The sequence below is a fragment of the Salvelinus fontinalis genome, chromosome 3 (genome assembly GCF_029448725.1).
Source record: "Salvelinus fontinalis isolate EN_2023a chromosome 3, ASM2944872v1, whole genome shotgun sequence".
Lineage (NCBI taxonomy): Eukaryota > Metazoa > Chordata > Actinopteri > Salmoniformes > Salmonidae > Salvelinus > Salvelinus fontinalis.
Genome location: NC_074667.1, coordinates 13,054,962 through 13,074,909, shown reverse-complemented (window position 1 = coordinate 13,074,909; position 19,948 = coordinate 13,054,962). Strand labels below are relative to the sequence as shown.

General features: G+C 42.2%; 1 protein-coding gene across 7 annotated transcripts in view; it reads right to left on the bottom strand.

The window, feature by feature from the left end:
• Nucleotides 1-3,938: 3,938 nt before the first annotated feature.
• The window catches only part of LOC129839215 (serine/threonine-protein kinase MARK1-like), a 70,246-nt gene continuing 54,236 nt past the window's right edge, over nt 3,939-19,948 (bottom strand). For 2 of the 7 annotated variants that reach the window (XM_055906524.1, XM_055906533.1), the window contains 13 exons: nt 19,824-19,880; nt 19,355-19,591; nt 15,372-15,491; nt 14,667-14,766; nt 14,291-14,403; nt 13,655-13,808; nt 10,823-10,995; nt 10,429-10,520; nt 9,917-10,078; nt 9,313-9,570; nt 7,768-7,794; nt 7,134-7,178; nt 3,939-6,440 (listed from right to left, as the gene is read on the bottom strand). In XM_055906524.1, the coding sequence (XP_055762499.1) occupies nt 6,095-6,440; nt 7,134-7,178; nt 7,768-7,794; nt 9,313-9,570; nt 9,917-10,078; nt 10,429-10,520; nt 10,823-10,995; nt 13,655-13,808; nt 14,291-14,403; nt 14,667-14,766; nt 15,372-15,491; nt 19,355-19,591; nt 19,824-19,880 (1,884 nt within the window). In that variant the 3' untranslated portion in view covers nt 3,939-6,094. The other 5 variants (XM_055906541.1, XM_055906547.1, XM_055906550.1 and 2 more) reach the window with 3 other exon arrangements.

The following is a 19,948-nucleotide window of genomic DNA, read 5'->3' as shown; positions in this document are numbered from 1 at the left end:
TTGTCATTCCCAGCCTTAGTTACAAATCGCCCATTTTTGTAAAAAATATTGAGCCATTGAAACTGAAACCGTGCTTCCCCAATGGAAGCAGCAAACATTGTACCAGGCCAACTGTGATTTACAACCCGATAGCAATATTTTACCAAGAAATGTATTGGTGAATTATATTAATCATGCACAGTGGTGTAAAGTACTAATGTACAAATACTTTAAAGTACTACTTAAGTCGTTTTTTCGGGTATTTGTACTTTACTTTGACAACTTTTACTTCACTATATTCCTTAATAAGAAAATAATGTACTTTTTTACTCCATACATTTTCTCGACACACAAAAGTACTTTTGAATGCTAAGCAGGACTGGAAAATGGTCCAATTCATGCACTTATCAAGAGAACACATGGTCATCCCTACTGCTTTTGATCTGGCAAATTCACTAAACACAAATGCATCATTTGTAAATGAGTGTCGGAGTTTGCCCCCTGCTTATCCGTAAATGTTTTAAACAAAAAAATGGTGCCGTCTGCTTTGCTTAATATAAGGAATTTGAAATGATTTATACTTTTACTTTTGATACTTAAATATATTTTAGCAATTACATTTACTTTTGATACTTAAGTATATTTAGAACTAAATACTTTTAGACTTTTACTGGGTGACTTAACGTTCTATTAAAAAGGTATCTATACTTTTACTCAAGTATCACAATTGGATACTTTTTTCATCACTGATCATGCATTGAACTGCATCAATCTATTCTGCCAACATTGCCTTTGTGTATGTCATGGAATGTTGAGGCAAATATAACCAATTTTTAAAACATATTTTGAAGTTGGTTTTGTGGCATAAACTAAATCTTTTATATTTTTTACGGATGTTAGGATTGTCTGTTTCATATCTGCAAAGTAGTTAACATGCTGCCAGTTCCACTTTAAGGCAGTGGTAGGCAATTCTGGATCTAAAGAAGCACATGTTGTACATGAGTGTTCAGGCTTTTGTTCCAGCATATCACAAAGGTGTTTAAATCAACCATGTATCTGACTGCTGTACTGGTAAGCGATATTGCGCATTTAGTAAGACTCTGGGTAACAGTTCGCTTAGCCATTTGCCATTTGAAATTCTAATTCCTCCCCCCAAACTTGTACCCTTTTCACACTTCTGAGCCAAGTCCGAACTAAGCTCTACTGCGCTAGCGTAGTATGAAAGTGTTATGGATGTCCAATCCAAACTTTTGTGCTGGTGAAAAACAAGTCTGTTAATAGATATTTAATGGGGAAAAGGGCTAGCGTTCGTGTCAAGCTGCAACACCTGCCCAGACACAAATGTCTGGAAGACCTCAAGAGACTGCGCCTCCGCATGGACAACACCGGTAATGCAGATGGACGGGCTGAAATAATTTTAATTTAAAACTCATTTGAGTTTTAACAAAATACATTCTGAACATCAGCGCTTCCTTGACACATTTGACAGAGTTTTTGTACAATTGGCGTTGGTAAAAAACTTATAGGTCATGAATCATTCTAGATATTATGATGAGTATAACTTTAGGTGTAATATACACTATTTATACAAAAGCATGTGGACACCCCTTTCAAATTAGTGGATTCGGCTATTTCAGCCACACCCGTTGCTGACAGGTGTATAAAATTGGGCACACAGCCATGCAATCTCCATAGACAAACATTGTCAGGAGAATGGGCTTACTAAAGAGTTCAGTAACTTTCAACGTGGGACCGTCATAGGATGGCACCTGTCCAACATGTCAGTTAGTCAAATTTCTGCCTTGCTAGAGCTGCCCCGGTCAACTGTTAGTGCTGTTATTGTTAAGTGGAAACATCTAGGAGCAACAACTGCTCAGCCGCAAAGTGGTAGGCCACACAAGCTCACAGAACGGGACCGCAGTGCTGAAGCGTGTAGCGTGTAAAAAAATCGCCTGTCCTCGGTTGCGATACTCACTACCGAGTTACAAACTGCCTCTAGAAGCAACGTCAGCACAATAAATGTTCGTCGGGAGCTTCATGAAATGGGCTTCCATGGCCAAGCAGCCACACACAAGCCTATGGTCACCATGCACAATGCCAAGCGTCGGCTGGAGTGGTGCAAAGCTCGCCGCCATTGGACTCCAGAGCAGTGGAAACCCATTCTCTAGAGTGATGAATCACGCTTCCCCATCTGGCAGCCCGACGGATGGATCTGGGTTTGGTGGATGCCAGGAGAACGCTACCTGCCCCGATGCACAGTGCCAACTGTAAAGTTTGGTGGAGCAGGAATAATGGTCTGGGGCTGTTTTTCATGGTTCGGGCTAGGCCCCTTAGTTCCAGTGAAGGGAAATCTTAACGCTACAGCATACAGTGACATTCTAGACGATTCTGAAAGCCATGTCCTGTTTCAGCATGACAATGCTCAAAGCGAGATCCATACAGAAATGGTTTGTCGAGATCGGTGTGGAAGAACTTTACTGGCCTGCACTGATTAACTGGAACGCTGACTGCGAGCCAGGCCTAATCACCCACATCAGTGCCCGACCTCACTAATGCTCTTGTGGGTGATTGGAAGCAAGTCCCCGCAGCAATGTTCCAACATCTAGTGGAAAGCCTTCCCAGAAGAGTGGTGGCTTTTATAGCAGCAAAGGGGGACCAACTCCATATTAATGCCCATGATTTTGGAATAAAATGTTTCCAATGAGCAGTCCACATACTTTTGGTTATATATTGTATAATGTGTGTATGTTGAATAGGACAGGAGTCCCTTCCCATCTTCCTCAGCTTTACTTCTGTAAAGGCACCAGATCATCGATTTTCTCTTCGCCCTCTAACCTCTTCTCCATTCGGATGAGCAGCTTGACCCCGTCCACCACTAGCAACGTGAACCCCACCTCGTCAAAGCCAATTGTCTGGCCATTACTGATGTTATACACCACTGCAGTCTAAGGAGAAAGAGGTAAGAAACTTCCGTTAATTTGACCATATTAAAGTAAGGTATGGAACGACTTCTTTGTAAATTTGGAGGAAATTATAACAGTATATATTCTTTGTATCCTAGTAAACAAAAACAAAAATCTTTTTAAAGTAACTAGCTTATATCATATATAGATACTATATACACACATTTTATACACAAACTTCACATTTTAGTAGTTTGACTGGTAGCGCGCTATCGTAATACTGTGCAGGAGTTTTGCGAGAATGACATCAGTATTTCTAAAACCAACTATGTTTTAACAGCTATGTTAATGTTGATTGTAGTATGTTCTCATTAAATTAACACACTGACATACAGTTGAAGTCAGAAGTTTACATATACTTAGGTTGGAGTCATTAAAACTCGTTTTTCAACCACATCTACATTGTGCATGACACAAGTCATTTTTCCAACAATTCAACATCTCAAGACATCAGTCAGGAAGTTAAAACTTGGTTGCAAATGGGTCTTCCAAATGGACAATGACCCCAAGCATACTAACTGACCTAAGGCAGAGCATTTTTACTAAGATTGAATGTCAGGAATTGTGAAAAACTGAGTTTAAATGTATTTGGCTAAGGTTTATTTAAACTTCAGACTTCAACTGTAGGTATAAAGAATTATAGCATAAATATTGCATACAAAAGTTAAATACTTTTCAAAAGTTCATGCTTATGTGCTGTATATAAAAACTGTTTGACTTAAAAAAATATTTTTGCATAATTTCAACTTTGTTTGCTTTCAGTATGAAGTTTGGCACGGCCATACACGTTAGGATAACCCACCATCTACAGAGCAATACATGTTTCTGTACAAATTACAAAGCTCTTTCCATGATGTATCATTTGTCCATGTTACTCAAAGTTTATGCTAAACTGATTGGCTGTGAAGCCATGGTTTTTCAGACAAAATTTAATAGTAAATACTGGTAAAAAAATAAAAATAATTGAACAAATGACACCAGACATTTGCTTGAGACTCCTTTCAAGTAAGCTTTAATATTGTGCACGAGACTGAATCTGGATGACTCGAGCTTTCCTCGCATGTACGTTGTGGTAAGAGGGGTTTATGTGGGGGGAGGGGTTAATGGAGATGAAAGGGGCGAGGCATAATCATTTATATTTCTTTAACACTTGCTGCTTCTCCTCTACACTTGATCTGCTAAGGCAACACAATAGACATCCTCTCTGGAAGTTGTACCGTTAACAATTAGGAATATGCATTTTTCTTCCATGTGCACTATACGTCAACGTGCAGTACCCCCCTCCAACCCTCTCTGCTCCCATAATGCCACAGAAAGTCAGCGGTGGAGATTTCTCGCTCAGCTTCCAGAAGGGCTCACAGCTTAACCTTGTTTTCATTTATTTATTTTTTTGACCACTCGCCTTTGCTTTTTTTTCTTCTATTGTGCCTTTTGAAATGAGGAAATAAAATGTCTGGATTCTGTTTCCACTCTCTTTGTTGTGTTAAAGGGTGCGGTCTAAGCCCATCTCTCATCTTTACAGTAATACAACATGGAATACCATTGCACAGTTGACCCTCATTACTTTTCATACAAAATAACGAGTAGAAACGTACCAGCACTAGTGGTTATTTTACATACTCATCGCAATCACTAATTACAAAGGGGAAAAACCTAAAATAAAAACATATGCGAAACTAGTTATATCCTATTTTTCTTCTCGTACAGGTGAATGCCTCAGAAATACCAAGCAGCACATTAAAAAGGCATAATGTGGTGGAATAAATACAATATATTTTGCAAGAAAATAAAACTGAGCACAAAACAAGTCAAGACAGGTGTCGCACAGTAACTACCAATTAACTGCAGTTTAGAAGGGAGTAAGGAAAAGAGGGATATAGCCACGAGTGAGGTCAAACTGCTTGGGCATCACTTTGCGTGAACCTTTCAACCGTTGGGCAGTTTCAAGCAGAACATGAGATGTCAGAACATGTCACTTCCTGACCTAAAATGGTGCCGGTGCATTTATGCTACTAAAAGTCCATGAATAGTGTTCTGAATGAGTAGCTTTGTCCCAATATTTGTTAGAAGAGCATTTGATTATTTAATCGAGCGCAATGCCAGCGACATTTGCGATACCGTGTTCAAGACTGCATAAAGCGGACTTTACGAGAGCGGGCTTAAAATTGAGTGCAACTGAAAAATGCGTGGTCCTGTCAGTCTACGCTGTATATTTGGGTTCTCAAAGGTAATAAAAGGACACGACATAAGATCCCTTATGTAAATTCTATGCAATAAACAGAACATTTTAAACTGCAGTGCTAACGTCATCATTCAGCTACGCTACATGAAGGAGGATTGTGAGAATGGCCAAAATAGTGCATTATAGGAGGAATGATTTGATTAGGGCTTTGGGATGTGTAGAGTTTTGCTTTTCAACACAGATCATGTCATTTGATCTCTCCTGTATTGGGAAAGGAACTTATTGTCTGTGAAAAGTAAAAAAGAAGCTAGTTTTTTCTTTTCCTTGTGAGAATAAAAAATGTTTTTTTTTCTTCCCCTAAACATTAAACTTCAGTGGAGGCAAACAATCTACAAATGTCAACAATAGAAGGAAAGAGAACTCCAAATGAAAAGGAAAAAAAATACAGTATGACACATTTAAACACACTTTCTGTACAGAAACTCAAGACTATACAATACCTGCAGACATTATGCTGAAGAGTCCTGTTTTATACAACTCTATGAACAATACAACTCAAAACATTCTCTATTTTATTTTATACTGTACATGTGGAAAAAGTAGCTTTGCAGTCTGTTCTTCCACCCCCTTTAATGGTAGTTTAGCAATGGAACTGAAATTTTGCGGGCCATTGATACAAATGTTTTCATATTATTGCAATGGTCAGTTCTCACCTCTCGTTATTAACAACAATTTTGGAATACAGGGGGTTTGCCTTGGGGAGGGAAAATGGAAGTATATTTTCTCTATGTGTCGTTTCACCAAGCAATACGGCAGTAGCCTCAAATAGCAGTAAACTCAATATTGCGGCTGACTCACTTGGGGCGCCCGCAAACTCAAGGAACACCAGGATTATGTCCTCTGCCCCCTCCATTTACAATGTCGTATGTTAATTCTCTTTAGTTTGTTTAGTCTTCCCAAAAGTCACTTTTCACAGCTTGAGCTCGTTAGCCACTTTGGACGCGATATTCTTGAAGGCGATGGACGTGCCCGAGATCCGCTTGAAGCGCACACCGTTGAGTGAGAGGCGTGGCAGCTTGCACACCTCCATCTCCCATTGGACCAGGCTGTCCTGGCGGGCGTCGCCGTGCACGCAGAAGAGCATGAAGCGCTCGCGCTGCTCGTAGTCGCAGTTGTTGGCGTCGAGGACCTTCCGGATCTCGCGCATCATGTCGCCGGGCTCCATGGACGAGGTGGTCTTCATGCTCCAGGTGAAGCGCAGTGAACGGGGTTTGGAGTCCCGGGAACCGTCCTCCTTGGGTTCCCCTGATGCGCTCCTGGAGAGGAACAGAACACAGACAATAGTGTTAATTGAATAGGAGATAAGTAGGTAGACGCAAAACCAAAAAGGTTGGTGAGGTGCTGACCCAATTATTATTTTCTTTTTACATTTTCTTTTAAAAAGAGTCATGCGCCTCGGAGTATATAGAGTGTGTGTCAAAGAGCAAAAGGTAACACAGAACTTGTGTAACCCATGTGTTTGAGACCCCATTGTAAAACTGACAACTGAATGACAGTCAAATATTTATTATTCAAAAGATTACGCACCGTGCAACACACACTCAGAACAGACACTTCTAGACAGCTTAAACAAAACATATGGCCCACCAAGGTCTAGCAAGAGCATGGTATTCAGGGTCACGCCACTTAGGCACAAAAAGCACAAACACCACCGCTGTGTGACTGAGGGCATGGGGACAACCTACACACGTAACACAACAAAGAACAGCACAACAAGTCCCGGTACGATAATGAACTAGTAATTTAAGACAGGAGATGTATAGCCACACCTATAATTAGTCCACCTTTCCGCCATCACAGTGCCAACTATACTCCACAACATGGAACAAGAATGAACCGGTGACATTGTCTTTTGATCCCGGGACTAGTAGTGACCCTCATTGACATGCCATGCTTTCATTTCGAGGTAGTTGTTACTTTTTCTGCGGGCGGCTGTGCCGATGCCTCACCTTGGGGGGTCTGTACTGCCACTGGCCTCTCCTTCAACCGTGGCCCTTTGGGAAGCAATCAGAGTTCAGAGTTCAACAGAGCAGTAGAAGGGGTTGTCAGTGTACACACAGACGATGGGTAGGTGAAAAGGAAGAAGGTGGGATGGGGTCAAACCTATAAACATACACGGTCACGCGACTCAACTCGTTCTCGGGGAGGCAACTGGTGAGACTGACAAAAAAAACACAACATGACGTATATCGGCAAGCTAGCTAAAACGGAGGATGATACAACGTGGAAATCATGTGAACGGAGAGCGAGATGGATGAAAGAAGATGTCTACAGAACACACAACACACTCAAACCAAAGGACGAAACAAGACGTCGGAAAGTGAGTGCAGGTGTCTGCAAACTCCAAGGCATCACAGGCAAGGCATCTCGGGGGGGTCTCAATCTCGGTCTGTTAGTGGTGCAGGGTCAGATCGGGGGGGGGGGAGGATAATGCGGGGCGGTGTAGGGTTTAGGGGGAGGAGTTAAGGAAGGGGGGGCTGGCACCACGGCGTGAATGGTTGCATGTCATTGAAGAGGGCTTGGATTGCGAGGAAGAGAGGGTGTGGCGGGTGTAGACATGGTAACCATTCTGTACGCTCCTACCTCCGGCCAGCCCTGAAAGACATAGTTCTAAAAAAAACAAACAATGAAAGAAGCAATTTAAAAAGAAATTGGTTATTTTCCTTGAGTGTAGCTATGGATGGAAATAGGGAGACATAAAAGGGTGTTGTGGGAAATGTTGTTCAATGACTTTCTCATAATGTGGCAGAAATGTACAAATCTAATGGTGATGGATCCACTGTCAGCAAAGTCGATCCCAATTTTGCATTAATAAATTATGTGCTTAAATACACATAGTGGTACATATGCTTACAGCAAGACCCCTAAATTCACCATGGGCTGATTGAAGGCACTAAGAACCAACTAGTTCATACTGGTTGGTTCATACCTACTACACATGGAAAATCTGATTGACAATAAACTATAAGAACAAAAACAAAACATTTAATCTTAAATTAAAAAAAAATATCTTCATAAAAAAATACACATGCATTGATTGCTACAGTAGCATATGATGAGTGTATAGAACCATTCAGTGACAGGTTAGTTTGTCATGCCCTAAGGGTGGAGCCCCTGGCTGGTGATAAAAGTCAGGCTCGTTTTACCCAGTGCCCTTGACTGACTGCAGCACGGTCACAGATACTGCAGACGCCGCACTCTCTCTCTGTGTGTGTGTGTGTGTGTGTGTGTGTGTGTGTGTGTGTGTGTGTGCATAAGAGAGAGAGAGACTGCATGCATTTCTGTATGCGTGTCTGTGCCTTTGCGTGTGGTCCTGCAAGTGTATCTGTAGGCAGCCCACGTCTCTCTCAGACCAGAGCCTGGTCACCGCAGGCTCACCTAGGGGAATAGGGACTGGACACGACATCTGTGGGCTTAGCGCTCCGGGGTGAAGTTTACCCTAGGTACAGATCTATGATCAGCTTTCCCTTCCTCAATCCTAACCTTAACCATTAGTGGGGGAAATGCTAAACTGACCCAAGATCAGTGTCAAAGGTCAACTTCACCCTTCGCAGTGGTGTCCCCGGCTAATGCAGGATTGAGAGAGAGAAAGAGGAACCCAATCACACTTTCTCTATTATCTCTCTCCACACTCACTCAAAGCAGCCTTGTACCTTACACGGTACCCTACTAAATAACTAGATACACTGACTAGTACAAAATGTGCAGCTGTTACTTTCAATATCAGATGTAACGGCTGGGTAAATATGGCCCTAAGGAAGGGAAACATGATACATGATGTATAGCAAGGTTGGGGTCAATTCCATTTCAATAAAGTCAATTCAGGAACTAAATTGTAATTGCAGTTTACTTGCTGAATTGAAATGGATTTAACCCTAGTCCTGCAGTGTAATATTGTAAATATCAGACCTGGGTCAAATACATTGTCAGATACTTTTAAATAATGGAGATGCACCCGGTACAATGGAACCTATAGAATAGGCCCAAACGTGCCAACTCTGCTCACCCTTGCACACAGTTGAGGATAAATCAAGCGCACCTAAAATACTTGAAGGTAGACTATCTGTCTATTTATCCCAGGTCTGGCAAACACATCGGTATGGTGCATTTCCGTCCATATCCACTGACCTGCGGACAAACTTGGAGGTGATCTTGCTGATGATGCCCGTGGAGGTGCCCCTGCGCGCCTGGGACAGAGCCCCCGTGTCATGGGAGAGCGTGGGCGAGGCGGGTGGACCGTTGTAGGTAGCCGAGCGACGGTCGCGAAGTTGGGCACCGTGGAAGGTGGAGCGGCTGGAGGAGCCGCGGGGGAAGCGCGTGCGGTCGGGCGGCGTGGCGGCCGTGCTGCTGCTGATGCTGTGCGCCGACGGCGAGGCCGTGGGGGGGCTACGGAGGTAGAGGAAGTAGAAAGAAGATTAGTGAGAGGCAAGAAATACCGATAAGAAATATCACCTAACATAAAGACATTGGTAGTAATAGAACAGTATACAAATCTCTCAATTTTAGGAAATAGTATCATAGGGCAATGAAAAAACATTGACATTATAACAAGTCATTTCTCCCAGTTCCTCAACCCTCCATTGTCTGATACCCTCGCTCAACTCCTACCCTTAAGCACTTCATTTAGATCTGGAAAAAAAGGTTTAGGCTAGTGTTTAGCAATTCATATAACTTGGGCTCCTTCCTACTTTGGACTTCAGCCCCTCTCGCTCTCTCTAGCCCCCTAGCTCACCCCTTGTACTCCGCGTTGTCGTCTATGGGAGGCAGTGGGGACTTGATAGGGTGGCCCGACGCCGACATGGACTTGACGTGACGCGGACGGGTGGAAGGGACAGCTGAGGTTGCCCCTGACGATGGTGAGGAGCCACTGGCCGAGCCTGACATCTCAGTCAGACTGAGAGAGAGGGAGAGAGAGAGAGACAGAAAGCGAGAGTGTGAAAAGGATGGTGAGAGATCGAGAAGGGAAGATCAAGTGAATGGGGAGGGTGGGGGAAGAGAAATAAGGTGAAAGATAAAGGGGTAGAGAGAGGACAAGAGAAGGGTCACAGGAGGAAGAATACAAGGAAAGGAAAGCGGGAGAGAGGGGACAAGATCAGGGAGAGAGCCAGTTCTAGTCACACTCCAAGGCCTATGCATTTACTTTGTAGTTACATAGGCAGGTAAACATTATCAGCAGCAATCAAATGATCAACAGCAATCAAAGTTGCCGTGGCAGCAGCATTGGATACCCATCGCCCTCCTCACCTGCTGTCCTTGCCATTGGGAATGGCCGTGTAGTGATCTGTGCTCGACCGCTCACACACATACGTGTTCCTCCTGGTCATAGCGTTACTGTTCTGTGGTACACACACACACACACACACCCTTCAATAACTTATTTCGCAATGCAGACTATTTCTGTTCTGACAGTCACACAAAATAATAACCATAATAGAAGCGAAGCGTCTATTGACTGGTTACGACAGTTTAGTCTGATGGGTTCTAAATTACTATGGGAATGACCAACTTCCCAGTACATTTTGGGATAGAAAACGACTTTCTGTGCCCGTCATCCCCTGATTACTTGGAGGCAGAAACTGCTGAAACCTTAACCCCCTGAATATTATAAAACATATCCTGTATATGTTTGACCCCTCACCCCTGAGGCGGTGGACGACTTCTTCCTCTCCTGTGCCACCAGCGGCGAGGTGGGCACGTCGGCCTTAGAACCGGCCGCGCCAAGCTTGTGTGCGGCATCGCCCTTGTCGCTCTCCACGCTGTTGGCCTGCACCCGCTTGGTGTAGGACATAGACGGGGGGATAGAGGGCGCCACTGAGGAGCCACAGAGCAATGACATGATTAGTACGGACTTTATTATTGTTTATTTAACACGGGAGTCCCGTTGTGGTTTCTGCAGAGTTAGGGCAAATACCATTTAACTTCAATCAATAAAGAACATTTATATAATACTATAATATAATAATAATTGAACAGTTGAAACTACATTGTATTTTATATTGACAGGCTTGAAAGGCATTCACCTAAAATTAAACATTTCCATTGGATGTACTATAGTAGGCAACATGTAAAGAAAGCTCTGCTTGCACACAGTTCAAACGTAAAGGGAACTTCCTTAGGCTAATCAGTTCAACTTAAAGGGATATTTCAGGATTTTGGTAATGAAGCACTCTCTACTTCCTCAGAGTCCGTTGAACTCGTTCAGTTTGAAGGAAGTTGCCAACTACCATCAGCGCAGTTGTTAACTACCGTTAGCAAAATATAGAGCCCCACAGTGGAGGTGTCATAATACCCATAAAACCTGGCGGTCAAACAGGGAAATGATTCCAATCGTTTTCCCACCGTTTATTTTTACCATAGGGAATTTTAGAAACACATAAAATAAGGGCTGTGTTTCGTATAGGCTTACCTTGGCGTAACGTTTTGATAACTATGTAAATCTCTCTCGTACAAGGTGACTTGTCAATATATTCTTTTTACTCTCAGATTCAAAAGTACTACAAATTCCTGCATGCCCCTGCACGTCATCTCTAGCTGACACCTTTGCTAAAAGGTAGTGTCAATTTCAACTTGCACAAGACATTTCACAGAATTGTACATTTAAAGAAATGTGGCAAATTTATTCATTACTTAATTTAGCTAACAGATAGTTAATCCATAGTATCATACCTTTTCCTCGATCTGGTAGTCTCGTTCAGATCATCATGGCATTTGTAGTTCTTTATGATAACCACATTAGCAGCTAATTAGAATTGTATGTCTGGGGGGGGGGGGGGTAAATATATATTGATAAAAGCCACCTTGTCCGAGAGAGATCTACACTGTTATCAAAACACGCCAGGGTAAGCATACACAAAAACACAGCCCTTTTTTAAAGTTTTCCTAAAATCCTCCATGGGGAAAATGAATGGACCCATCTCCTTGTTTGACCGCTAGGTTTTATGGTTATTATGACTTATACTGTGGTACTTATACTGTAGACAAGGGCTTTGCAACCCTGTTCCTGGAGAGCTACCCTCCTGTAGGTTTTTAATCAAACCCCAGTTGTAACTAACCTGATTCAGCTTATCAACCAGACAATTATATTCCATTCAGAAAGTTTTCATACCCCTTGACCTATTCCCCATCTTGTGTTACAGTCAACATTTTTTATGGATTAAATTGATTCCTCCCCTCACCCATCTATACGCAGTACCCCATAATGACAAAGTGAACACATGTTTTTAGAAATGTTTGCAAATATATTGAAAATGAAATACAGTAATATCTGATTTACATAAGTATGCACACCTCTTAGTCAATACATCTTAGAATCACCTTTGGCAGTGATTACAGCTGTGAGTCTTTCTGGGTAAGATTCTAATAGCTTTGCACACCTGGATTGTACAATATTTGCCCATTATTCTTTTTAATATTCTTCAAGCTCTGTCAAGTTGGTTGTTGATCATTGCTAGACAGCAACTCCTGTGTATATTTGGCCTTGTGTTTAAGGTTATTGTCCTGCTGAAAGGTGAATTGTCTCCCATGTTGGAAAGCAGACAAGAAGGTTTCCTCTTGGATTTTGCCTGTGCTTAGCTCTATTCCGTTTCTTTTTATCCTAAAAAACTCCCTAGTCCTCGCCGATGACAAGCATTCCCATAACATGATGTAGCCACCATCATGCTTGAAAATATGAAGAAGGGTACTCTTTGATGCGTTTGCCCCAAACATAACAATTTGCATTCAGGACATAAAGTTCATTTTATTGCCACATTTCTTGCAGTTTTATTTTATTGCCTTACTGAAAACAGGATTCATGTTTTGGAATATTTTTATTCTGTTGAGGCTTCCTTCTTTTCACTCTAATTTAGGCTATTCTTGTGGTGTAACTACAATGTTGTTGATCCATCCTCAGTTTTCACCAATTTTAACCATTAAGCTTTGTAACAGTTTTAAAAAGTTACCATTGGCCTCATGGTGAAATCCCTGAGCGGTTTCCTTCCTCTCCGGCAACGGAGTTAGGAAGGACGCCTGTATCTTTGTAGTGACTGGGTGTATTGATACGCCATCCAAAGTGTAATTAATAACTTCAATGCTAGTGACACAATTTCAATTTAACACATTTTAAATTCAGGCAGTAACACAACAAAATATGGAAAAAATCCAGGGGTGTGAATACTTTCTGAAGGCACTGTACAGCCTTCAGCTACATTAGAGTTGGAGTGAAAACCTACAGTACGGTAGCGCTCCAGGAACATGGTTGGACAGGGCCCTGCTGTAAACTTCCAGTCATTGTGCTTACGCTAGTTAGCATTGGCTCGCAAAACTACCTCCAACTTCCTTTATACTGGACACAGAGGCATAAAAATGCCAAAATCCAGAACTCTTTAAGCTACAATTTTCCAATATATAATAATAATATTTTCTGTAATAATTGTGATAAAAACGAAAAATCTTGTTTGAGATTCAAGATGGTCGACAATGTTGTCCTTACCATGGTCGCTGAAGCGCCGCTGCTTCTGGTTGGCCGATATGCTGCGTGTGACCTTGGAGTGGGCTGGCGATTGGCTGGAACTGTTGTTGGCCTCGCTGCTGGGTCGTGACCTTTGACACAGGTTGCTATTGGACAGCGACTCGCTCCCCTCAAACTGTCCAATGAAAGGGGGAGGGTAAAAAAAAGGGGAAAAAAAGAGAGTCATTGCACACATTATAACGTGGTGGTCATGTCAACTTAAAGGTAGACTGCAATATGACAGCCGTGGGGCGAATTCCTGCTTATAGAAATCAACAAGAAAATTCAAACCTACCAAGACCGCCACTATTGGCTCTTCCCATGCTTCAAGGGAAGGCGTAAATTGGGAAGAGGAAATGATGGCAGTCTTGGCAGATCAGAACTTTGTTGAAGTTTCTAAAGTATAGTCATTTTGACCTCAGACTGTCAGTCCTTAATCCATAGCTCCCAATAAGAATTTTAAAGTGGATACCCCTTATCTCAGCTTCATAGCAAACCAAGTGGGGGCTGCCGTTTTGTGGTTTTCGAATAAAGGAATAAGTCCTTAAATGTGTGTATCCATAGGATACATATTGTTTGTGAAGTCTGTCATTAGTATGGCTATAGCGCATGTCTCACCTCGGCTGGTTTCCTGCCCAAAAGGAGGTAAGTGGCCATGGTCTCGTCGTACTTCTGTCCCGTTAACGCATCTGTGATGTCCTCTTTGGGGAAGCCCATGGTTATCATCAGTTCTGTAGGGAGAGGAGGGAACATAACATAACATAACACTATATGAATGAATTAATGACATGAAAAGGGTACTAATATAATTTGTCGTCTAATTTGAATGTCACACCTGAAGTTCCCTTGAGAATAATAAAGTTATTGTATTTTATAATTTTGTGGCATGGAATTGATCTTTTTCACAAAATACAGCTTGTTACAAAACAGTCCACAAGTCAGGAAGGGAGAGTGTCCAATCAGACGATTACAACATTGGGCGTATGTGACTGACCTATCCGTTTGGTGTCGTTCCAGTCAGGTTCTGGTTCCTGATGGGGCTTCAGCTCCTCCTCCTCATGGCCCACGTTCATCCAGCGGTCTCTCATAATTTGCTGAGGGGGTGACAGACGGTTAGATGGACCAATGGACAAACAGACACAGAAAGATAGACAGAGAGGACGAAACAGATTCAGCATAGTGAAAACCATGAGACTTCGCACATCTATACGCTCAAGTTGGATTTAGTAAGATGTAGGGGGAAAAAAGGGGAAAAAACCTCTGAAAAACACATCAAAGTGTTTCAACGGCTAGAAGCCATTGGTTTAACGTGTCTTCTTTAGTTTCATGAAGGCAAGCTGTAGACGTGAACAAGAGATTTCTTTATCTACATGTCTGTATGAGCACGCACATGTGGTATGTGTTTGAGTCTATAAGTGTTTTTCCGTGCATGTGTGTCCGTGCATGTGTGTGTGACCGTACATCCGTGCATGTGTGTCCGTGCATGTGTGTGTGACCGTACATCCGTGCATGTGTGTCCGTGCATGTGTGTGTGACCGTACATCCGTGCATGTGTGTCCGTGCATGTGTGTGTGACCGTACATCCGTGCATGTGTGTCCGTGCATGTGTGTGTGACCGTACATCCGTGCATGTGTGTCCGTGCATGTGTGTGTGACCGTACATCTGTGCATGTGTGTCCGTGTGCGTGTCCCCGCTTACCTCCAGACTGCTCCGTTTGCCAGGGTTGAGCACCAACAGTTTCTTCAGCAGGTTTTCACAGTCTGTAGACATGTAGAAAGGAATACGATACTTCCCTCTCAGCACTCGCTCTCTCAGCTCCTATGGAGGGAGATCGAGAGTAGAGGTTTGGGGTTAGGGGTCAATCTCGAGACATGTACGAAGGAATACGATACCTCCCTCTTAGCATTCGCTCTCAGCTCCTACACAGGACAATTAACAACAATAACAGGGGATGAGACTTTTTGTCCAAAAGGAAGAGACGTTACCCCTCAGCACTATTTGTCAGGAAAATGTCAAATATGTAATTGGAGCATGTCAAATAGTGTTACCGAAAACAGTGTTTTGTTTTGCAGTACGGTATAAGGCCGATGTAACTTCAAGTGTAACCAAAAACTATTTAGCAATGAGAACTGTGGAACAACTGACACCGCAGTATTCAACTATGGTAGCAACTGAAGAAGACTGATGTGTCCCACATCGGAAATAAGTGGCTCCACACACATGGTACACGCCTCCCATTGGGAGAATCAAAGGGCAGGGATCTGCTGATCAGCATAAAGCACGACCTCCGGGCTACCATCCCTCTCGCTTTCTCTTTTCATCTGTTCCATACATCCATCCATCCATCCATCCCATGCCCCACCACACACACAAGTTCTTCAAGCATGTAGGCCTATCAAAGTTTTAAGTGCGAATAGGCATTGGTCTGAAGCCGAACAAGGAAATTCACATGAGCACCAGAATGCCTATTCCACCCATGCTCTACCAAGGTTTTCAAGCACACAGCTTTGACCTACTACAGTAGCTATGTTGGTATTGTACTTCAAACTATGTGTAGGCAGGTTGCTTAGGATTCAAACCTTCTCAAACAGCCTATTTCATACTCTTAGAGGTGCTTCCACAATAATGTGATTTGTAACGTATGCAAGGTAAAGTATTAGAATTCTTCACACACCACAGTAAGACATTATCCTATTACGCTACCTTTTTATGTTTTTTTATATAATGAAAACAAGCTTCTCTTTCAATCTTACAAGACCATCAGGCTTGATTGAACTGTTTTGTCTTGTAGTAATGTGGCGCATGCCTGTATTTCCTAAAATATTTCAGCAAAATAGGTATTTTTATATATTTATCATAATACCATCCTTTTTTGGTCAGTTGGGGCCCAACATAACATGTGGTGGTGTGCTGGACACAGTAACTTAGATAGTCCGTTTGCATTCCTGATTTCCGTTACTGTGTGTTTCAAACATGGTCCTGTTCTATAAATTCCTGTGATGAGCAATGGACAGTTCATTACCTCTGTCAAAATAATGTGTAGCTTAAAGTTGTTTGTTCTTGTATTTCTCTTTGCAATAAAGATGGTCACGCAAGAAAAATACACATTTACAATAGGTCTATGTCTAAAAATACATACAACCAAATGAGATAGATATACACTACTGTTCAAAAGTTTGGAGTCACTTAGAAATGTCCTTGTTTAATGGACCAATCCCAAAAAATCCTCAAATTGATCAGAAATACAGTGTAGATTGTTAATGTTGTAAATGACTATTGTAGCTGGAAACGGCTGATTTTTTATGGTATATCTACATAGGCGTACAGAGACCCATTATCAGCAACCATCACTCCTATGTTCCAATGGCACGTCGTGTTAGCTAATCCAAGCTTATCATTTTAAAAGGCTAATTGATCATTAGAAAACCCTTTTGCAATTATGTTAGCACAGCTGAAAACTGTTGTTCTGATTAAAGAAGCAATAAAACTGGCCTTTAGACTAGTTGAGTATCAGGAGCATAAGCTCTAACCAGAATAGAAAGAGTGGGAGGCCCCGGTGCACAACTGAGCAAGAGGACAAGTACATTAGAGTGTCTAGTTTGAGAAACACACACCTCACAAGTCCTCTACTGTCAGCTTCATTAAATAGTACCTCCAAAACACCAGTCTCAACGTCAACAGCGAAGAGGCAACTCTGGGATGCTGGCCTTCTAGGCCAACACTTTTTTGGTTACTACATGATTCCATATGTGTAATTTCATAGTTTGTCTTCACAATGTACATTCTACAATGTAGAAAAAAGTAAAATAAAGAAAAAACCCTGAATAAGTAGGTGTTCTAAAACTTTTGACAGGTAGTGTAGTCAATATAACAATTTGTTCAGCACTTTTGAAATGTACAGTGACAGAATTCAGAACATGGGCTGTTCTTACAACATTCTCCCTGCACACCAAGTCAGAACCGTAGGATAAATAAAGGGGGCATATAAGCAGACAATGAAGATCTTACAATATTCAATTATTACATTTCTCAAAAACTGGCTATAGGCTACATGTTCACCACCAAGTCAGAACAGTAGGCTAAATTATGAGGGGGAAAGGGACCAAATGATTAGGGTGGCACATGGACTACTAACAGCTTACTATACACTATGTTTTACTTGTGGGTGGTGATTTCGGGTTTTCTGTGAACACACTGAAAAGTAATTTGACACAGTGTTGATCAGTCAGCACACATTGGGTTATAAATGTCAAGACGGCAGGAGAGGGAGATTATGCCAAACGCTGGAATTTATTCAACACATGTTTGAAACAGCGAAGCTATTAGCCTGAGAATGCACAACTGAGGTTATCTTTATGTGTGTGTTCGGGGTTCAATCATTTACCATATGCGGTTTCCACTTAGCTAACTTAGTGTTTCTTAACAAAGCAATTTGTTTTCTCGGCTATGGGTTGTGTTGTGGTCTTGGTTGTTCTTAGTAGAGGTAATGTAGCGTAGCTAACTGCAGTGTTTGTCCTGTCTGAAATCTGGCTACCTTGCCTTAACGTTACCATAGCTTGGACTGTGCATTGCAAATGAAAGTGATTTGCTTGGCAGTTTCCAAAAGTGACATTAACTAACTAGTTATATTTTGCGTAAGAAAGAATGATATATTGTGGTGCATGATCTGGCTATCAACGTTAGCTAACCTTTACATTGGCTATGGTTACTTAGCTAGCTAAAGTTAAATTGGCTCTCATAGCAGCCAATGACGTTCACTTCTTTTTTGTGCATATTTGTTTGTGCTCCGATTACACCCAAGGGTCTAGATCAGCAGTTAACACATGATGACTTATGTGAAAAACCTCCCGTGGCTAAATATAGCTAGCTAGCTTTCCTCGCTTGTTGGTTAGCTACCTAGACAGCGTTAGCTTTCATCTAACTGGTATAACGTTACATTAGATAGCTAGCTAAACAAAACCACATTCATTGGTTAGCTTCCTTTATTTGCCTGTTCATTAGCTAGCAGGCTTTCAGCTGACTGGTGTTAGCTAGCTACAGAGGCTAGCTGCTGGACTTTGTAAAAGCAAGCTAACGTTAGCTAGGTAACCTTTGCTAGTTAGCTACCTAGCTAAATCAAAATATCTGTTTGCATTTATTGATTAACCTCATCTTGAATACCACCATATAGCTAGCTATATACAGTGGCATAGGTTTGTTCGCATTCACTTCTTATGACCGTCAGCATGGTGCAAGCAGCTGTATTGTTGCTGGGCAACCGACCCGGTGTTAGAACTGAGTTTCTGCAAAAAAAATATGTTAACATTATCAGAAATGCTACAAAAAGGTAGCACATCGTTGTTTCTTAACGGATGGAAATGTGCACGTGAGAGCGATAAATTACACATTTAATAAAAACCTTTGCGCCCACAAACTCAGTCAATCTGGCATTCGTAAATTCAATGGTCACTTTATAGGGGGGTTAAGTGTGTTGTGTACCTCCAATAAAGTTGATTTAATCATTTTTATTGAGATTGGAGTCATATTGGCTTAGATATGATATGGAGATTTGAATTTAACACTGATCTTCAACCAATACTTGCGACTATCGTCGCTTCTATAATATTATGACCCATAAGCCCCATACAGAAATTCCCCCAAAATCCCAACACACACACACAACCACCCCCCACCAAACACACCTTCAGATTCTGTCCGTCAAAGGGCAGTGAACCGCTGACAAGCGTGTACAGTATGACCCCCAGGCTCCAGACGTCCACCTCAGGTCCATCATACTTCTTCCCCTGGAACAGCTCCGGGGCGGCGTAGGGCGGGGAGCCACAGAACGTGTCCAGCTTACTGCCCAGGGTAAACTCGTTGCTAAAGCCGAAGTCTGCAATCTTGATGTTCATGTCTGCGTCCAGGAGTAGGTTCTCAGCCTGATGGGAAATCGGGAGAGGGGGGTGAGTAACTGTGTGTATGAGAGATACAGGAGTCAGACAGAAAGACAGACATTGATCGAAAGACAGAGTCAGAGCCTGTCTCTCAATCTGTCGATCGATGTCTACTCACTGTCTGAGTGTTTCTGAGTCACAGACAGACAATGTGTGTGTGACCCTTGATGGATCAAAGTTTCAATGCTACAGCAGCATGTACGGTATTGGTTTTCACCTTGAGATCCCTGTGGACGATCCTCTTCTGATGGCAATACTGCACTGCAGAGACAATCTGAAAGAGAGAGAGAAAATTCCGTTGTAGAGAGACCCTCAGGGTGTAGATTTTTGTTATACCCCAGC